The following is a 7,163-nucleotide window of genomic DNA, read 5'->3' as shown; positions in this document are numbered from 1 at the left end:
AGCTATGTAATGGTTGTCAAGAACTTCTTGGGTTGTCCACCCTACCCCTCAGTCATGGGCTTTCCCCTATTCATGCTTGAGCATTTTACTGCAACACCTTAACGCAAGTGAATCACCACATTATACTACAAGACAAGAGGGGAGAACAGAATGGTTAACTGCTTCTCCTTCAATGTCTAATTACAGACTCTGGGCATGGAGGTGACCTCACTGCATTGCTTAACTGCAGCAGAGAAAGGCCAGGTCATCAGTCTGTCTGTATAGTTTGGCATGACTGTGTAAGGCTAAATTTAGACTAGTGCTATCTTCAGGTGGTACCTCTGCAGTTAACAACATTTAGCCACCCCTACAAAAGGACAGTTTGGAAAACAGTTTTCTACTTTTTTATTAATTTGCTTGTGATAGCATTGTGTTGTTTTTTTGAGGTGATAGACATATCTGCTAACTCAGAGTGATTAGCCACTTCACTTACAAAATGTATGCCAATTAATTTACAAATATTAAAAAACAACACTTCCAACTGCAAGCCAAAACCCGCAAAAGTGCTTGCAAACTCTAGTGGTTACCGCCTCTTATGGCTCCAAATCACCCAGTCAGTAGGAAGCCTGGAGCGGTATGCACCACAGTTTTGAACCATGAGTCGTAAATTAGCCTTAGTCTTATGAATAGATAGACACAACTTGTTTTGCAAGAAAACAGCTCAATTCTATGTATTTTAAACATGTACAGTATGTACCTGGTTACCTGGAGTTAAGCTTCAAAAACAGTTAATGTAATTGTAAATTACCTGGTTTAGATTTCAATGCCATTGTGATATCATTACACAGTCTGGAACCACCTCCACCCCAATCTGCGTCTAGTCTTCTCTATATGAATATTTTAGTGTTGATTGAGTCTGTCTTTCTCTGGCTCTGAACTCTATGTTCCCTCTGTAATCTTTGCTCTCTGTCCAAAGCTACTTTTCTCTCTCCCTTTTTGCTGACCTTATTGTCATAATCCAAATTCCCTCCCAGTCTACTTCATTTCACTCTGTAAGAATTAATGATTGACATGTTAAACTAAAAATACAAAAGGGAGATTGCAGTATTAATAGGGTTTAGCACCTAATTTGTAATAGTAACTTTATCACCGGCCACATATTTCAATATGATAGTGTTAATGATAATATTTATTTCATATTTAGCATTCATTTAAAAAATTTGCTCCTGGTTTATCTGGTAAATGCACAAAACACTGCTCTAAGGTTAAAACAGAGCACCGGGCAAACATCTAACTGCACAAATGAAACACATATAAGAAATCTAGTTCACATGCTAAATATTTTTTTTCCTTCCATTCATTGATGAGATTTACACAGTTTATGCCAACAACACTTATAGGTCCAAAAAGAAGTATTGGTGGAAATGGATAGGAAACATTAAATTGCTCCAATGGTACAACCAAGGCATGCCTCACATATTTTTCTATAAGACAGCAAAACATGGTACAGGGTATGTTCTACAAAGGGTCAGATAATGAATATTTCTTTAAAAACCCACACCTGTATGTGGCCCTCCAGGACTGAAGATTGTAAGCAGGGCCCTTAACTCCTCGAGTACCAATTTGTACTCCCTCTGCATATAGTTGTTGTAGTGTCATCTGCATCACATAATTATTGTACACGGGTGCACGCCATTTAAAAAAACAAAAAAAAAACAGATCATTATTACAAGCAACTCCTTATGCACTTATGGAAAGTTGTACATGCATTGTACTTTTCTGTGTAATTCACTGTTATCTGCTGCTGGAATTGCTGTGTTGTGATACAGTTTGTATGCTTTCTGGTCTGCATAGACACCTGTTTCTCTGCATAACCTATGACGTTTGCAGCCACATGTGTCAGCAAAGATCTGTGCATTCACTAGAGAGAAATCCTATAAAATTAGACAGTGAGCCAGCCACGACTTCAACATGAAGCGGATTTGCATCTAGACATTTCTATTAGTTCTAGATGCAAAATTAGGCCTTTTCTCATGTTTAAAGTTATAAAACAAACAAGGCAAAAATTAATGAAAATTGATTTACAATAGAATTGTGTGATGCATAGCCTTTGCTGTTAAAACATGATACAACGCAACTAAGTACTTGTAAAGTTCAAAAGAGCTAATGAATGTCTGAAAATATTCTATCAAGTATTAATGCAGAGTCTACTCATGGGAAAAATAACTGAACAGAAAATACATCACATTTTTAGAAGATAGCTTATTGGTAAAGAGCAGGATGTCAATATTATATGGAACTACATCCTGCTAATCTACTTTCTCCAAGCTTTTTAAAGGATCTTAGGTGTCTATTTATAAAGCAGCAAATCTCACATTCACTGAAACATTCTCTGGTGGAGAATCTTCTAGGATCATGTGATTTAATGGCAATAATTTAGATTGCTAAAGTTCCACTCACAGTAATTCTTGCTAAGATCCTTCTCACAGTGATCATCACTTTTGGAGCAATTCATAGCAACTCACACTGAAGCAAAAGAAACAAAGGAAAGAAACTATTGCACTGAGAAGAAAACAGTTATTAAGGCTGAATCTGCATGAATACAGGCATTTATGCAAGCGCTATAAAAGCATGAACCACTAAAACACAAGCCACAACAATTTGTCCAAGCCAAATCAGTTGCAAAAATATTGCTTGGAACAGTGGTTGCCAATTTTTTCGGTCCCACAGACCACTAAAATCACTGGCTCCCGGGAGCCTGGTGTCACTCAAAGGGGAAGAACCCCCCTCCCAGAGTGACGTCATTGTGACATAAACCCCCCACTCTCTCTTCGCAGATCTGAGCATGCAATGGAAGAGTGGGCGGGTTGTGTCCAGGGAGATTGCCCGCCCACCTCCCTGAGCCTGGGAACTGTACTGGGGACGTGGTCTGCGACTGTGGTGGGTGCGTGCCCCCAGCGGGGTCCTTTTCCTGATCCCGCTTGTAGGCGCACCGGCCAGAGCCGTGGACCCCCAAAATTTTCTTGTGGACCACTGGTTGGCGACCGCTGGCTTAGAACATTCAAATTTTAACACATGAGACCACAACAAATTCTCCAGGACAGGAAACTGCAGCAATCGGTTGAAAATATTAATTGCGTATATTAGACACTTCTCCTGATATGCTGACACCCTACACCAAGACATACATGCCATTGTAGATCATATTGAATTTGGATGACCTAATTGTCACTAAGCCTCCAAGGACCAGTCACATCCTTACTGAGGGAACACAACAGGACCTCTGGATAGGAAAGCTCCATTTGGACTGAACCTTTTCACCACTCTTTTCTTTTCTCCAGTTCTAAATATCAGGTGTTAGATGCTTCCACCACCAACCATGGAATGGAAGCATCCATTACCATACAACATTATTATTATTATTAATAATAATAATAATAATATTATTAATAAACATGATTTATTTATTATGCAACATATTAAGCAGCGCTGTACATTAAATATGGGTTGCAAATGACAGACAGATACCGACAGTGACAAAAGAAGAAGAGAAGACTCTGCTTACAATTTAGGAGACATGAGAGAACAGATACATCAGACCTTACTAGCTTATTGACCTATATAATTACTTAAACCAATTCAAAAAAGAAAACAAAGGGACTTTAAATGCATAAATATATACAAAACCTTTATTTTATTATACCAAATATAATAAAATTGTTGCGTTTTCTAAAAATTGTTTTCCCCACGCTAGGGATATACAGATATATACAAGTGCCACAATTACAGCTGGCACAATATGCACAATTATGTTTACAAATGTGAACTCAAAGTGTATCATAGACATAACACTCCAATTCATTAACTTCTTATAGTGGTCTTTGCCCCCATTCGATGAGTTTTGTTTTTAAAAAAATCAGGTGTATGATAGGGCCAAATTCCTTTACTTGTTAGAGTATTTGGGGATTCACAGGGATATATTTGCTGTGAAACAGGTAGTAATAATTATTATCTCAAAACATAATAAACTAGATAGTTTAAAATAATTTCAATTATGTAATAATCATGTAATTAATGAAAGCAGTGTCCAATGAATTGTGAATACACATAAATAAATCCCATACTCTTTAGTAAAGTGTCAATGGTTTACCTTGCCTTTGGCTTTAAATGGATATTCACAATATCTATATATAGGTGAAAAAGATGTTTCCTCATAGATGCTTTATAAATTCAGATGGCATCCTTTTTGTCCCAGTTTACAATCTTACATAATAAAAAAGAAGAGTAGTATCACCAATGTTATTGATGCTCAGACAATCAGATTTGTGGTTAAATTGTAGCAAGTTGTAATACTATGTTACCTACAGCTGCTTGCTGCCAGCATTCAGGATTTTGTTCCAGATAGGAAAGGCTTTGCCATGTGCAGTGCTAGTTTACCTAAATAGAAAGAAGACCCACCGGGTGGGAGTGACGTGGGCATAATGAAACGCCCATCCACTCATAGGACAGATCAACCTCATGGGAGAAGACAAGAAGCCACCTGTCTAATAGTGAGACAGAGTGGCCCCAGGATGACAGATTCTGGCATAATGTAGCGTTGCATCCATAGACAAGGGTGCGGCATCCATCGGTGCCCCCCGGCCGTGTCTCATCGCATTAACCCAATTGGTAACAATAATATTTTTCAGTTATCCAGAAAACTACAGGAAATCTTTCATGTTGCAGTCAGTAGTTGAGGGACTTAATTTGCTGATCAGATGACTAGGCCCTTAGTAAGGTTGAAGAACTTTTATATTTTATTGTAAAATAGGTTTTGTCCTACATGCTGCAAACATAGAAACCAAAGTTGCTCCCACAAGAAAATAACAGACATAAAAAAACAAACAAAAATAATTCCCCTTCTTACTCTTTTAAAACGTAAACCTCATCGGTTTGGCTGGTTACACTTGACCACAAGGCAAACATCTAGCTCCGTCTCAGCAGAGACATTCCACAAGTGCCCAAATACATGAAAAGTGAAGAGTTTGTAATAAGTGTATGCTTAGAGGCCTAAAGTAGGTCAATGTTGGCATTTCCCGCTTTCTGACACAGAATTCAGTGTACACACATGTAAAACTCTTGATGAAAGGTTACTAGTCACCATCCTGTCAACTCACAAAACTCAAGCTACAGGAATTTTAACAAATACCAATTTAACAACAGGACTTCTTGCCAGTGATCGGTAAGGCAACACCCAACGCTTTTAATTATAATAGGACTGAAGTAGCAACAGGTGACCAAGGATCTACAAATACTGAGATTCTGCACAATAATATGTTCATCAGTTCATAACAAGTAACTCCCAGATCACAATCTTCATTGATAGATTTCACAGAAATCCTCACAGATGATGCTATTCCGGTTGTTTTAACCATGTGTAACCACTGCAAAACCCTAATGATCCTTCACTTAGAAAACCTCAGCAAATAAGAAAATCATCAGTTTCCTTTTCAAACAAACTAAAGGCTTAATAAATAGATAAAGAAAAAACAAAACTAGAAAGGGTATGGAGAAGAAAGATTTAATGATAGGTTACATTAGAAAATGATTAACAAAACAAGATTTTACTTTTAGTATGTTTGGCAACCTCTGTATAAAAAAATGCATTAAATTACCTTACTAACTCCAGTTTATTACAGTACGTCTGTGTTTGTTTACATGGTAATAGAGGAGTCTTAAAACCATTTGATTTTTGCAGTTCATAGTTTAAATAGCTGCTGAATGCAGCTGTGACACCTGGAGCAGCACCTCATTTTTTCTACACTTGAAGCTGAACAGCAGGCAGATATGAAAAGAACAAATTACTGTAGCTTTGTAATGTATAAAGTATTTTTATTAGAAGCAGTGTAAGTACCTGAATTTGACTTAATGTCGGCCTGTTTCAGTGCCTGTTCAGTAGGGCTTTAGTGTAAGGGGAAGAAGCAGTGAAAATAACCAAACAGGTAATGTTTTGGGAGAAAGCATGTTAATAGCATGAGAGGGACAGTGACAAAACAATGAGCTCCTCACTCTACTGCTTGTGCATTAGTGGTCTAGGTCACTCTGAGCTTGGAAGCAGTGGACTGAATGATGCTGGCCATGAGACTTCACTTGCATTTTAGAGCAGCGGTTGCCAACCGGTGGTCCGCCAAATCATTTTGGTGGTCTGCGGCTCTGGCTAGTGCGCAGGAGAAGGACCCGGCTGGGGGTCGCACCGGCCAGAGCCGCCGACCATGTCTACGGATTGTAGGCTCAGGGTGGTATGCGGGTTGTTTTTCTGGACACAACCCGCTCACTCTCCCATCATAGGCTCAGACAGGAGGTCGCTTGCACAGTTTGGAGTCAGTGCATTTAGTGATCCGTAGGTCCGAATGCACAGATCGAAATCATCTGAATATTGTATTGTACTTTTTGTACTATATGCCTGTTAAATATTCATTGTCAGGCAATTATTAATTTGTGAGTTATTGCAATACAATAATGCGCTTTATACTGCACAATAAGTCACATGTGATATTGCACCACAATGATTCAGCCAATATTGTAATAGCATTATAAGGACAGTCTAATTGTAAAGGGAGATTATTAGAATTCACCAGGCACCAAAGCTTTATCTCATAAAGAAGCTACAACAGGATGGGATTTCACATCGGTGAGCTCACAAATATTACACTACGCCAAATATTCTGAGACATCAGATAACTTTAGCTATTATTTTTCTAGAATCCCCAAAAGCCTGAACCTCCATTATTTTAGGGTCCAGGTTCTATGCAGATCTCTATAATAAAGTTGTTTTTAGTCCTTCTTTAATTGTGGTGGTTTAAGGAGACAGCTTAAAAATTCCGCAAGCCAGACACAATAGTCTTTTTTGATAAATATATTGCAGTGCACTTGTCTTTAACTGCATTTAATAAGCCCTGTTTTTTTAAAATACACTGACGACAGTAGTATTCCTAATTTGCCTTCTCTGCTCCAGCTGTGGGAACCGAGTGCTGCCTTTCTTTATCACAAATTATGCACTACCTTTGCAATTGATTTGACCATTGGTTCCCGCTGATAAACAGAGGTTTAGAGAATATTACATTTGTCCAGCCTGCTTCCCTTCTGCATATATATATATATATATATATATATATATATATATAGTAAATTGTTAAGTGATTCTT

The 7,163-nt window shown here is 38.1% G+C and overlaps 1 protein-coding gene across 1 annotated transcript in view; it reads right to left on the bottom strand.

Moving 5' to 3' along the window:
- The window catches only part of LOC140328303 (allantoinase, mitochondrial-like), a gene marked incomplete in the record, with an annotated part of 21,070 nt that extends 20,109 nt beyond the window's left edge, over positions 1-961 (bottom strand). The window contains 1 exon segment of the mRNA XM_072407802.1: positions 788-961. Coding sequence (XP_072263903.1) covers positions 788-809 — 22 coding nt within the window.
- Positions 962-7,163: the final 6,202 nt, after the last annotated feature.

This window comes from Pyxicephalus adspersus, chromosome 4, assembly GCF_032062135.1.
Source record: "Pyxicephalus adspersus chromosome 4, UCB_Pads_2.0, whole genome shotgun sequence".
Taxonomy (NCBI): Eukaryota; Metazoa; Chordata; class Amphibia; order Anura; family Pyxicephalidae; genus Pyxicephalus; species Pyxicephalus adspersus.
The sequence above is the reverse complement of the archived record's forward strand: the minus strand, read 5'-3'. Positions and strand labels throughout refer to the sequence as shown.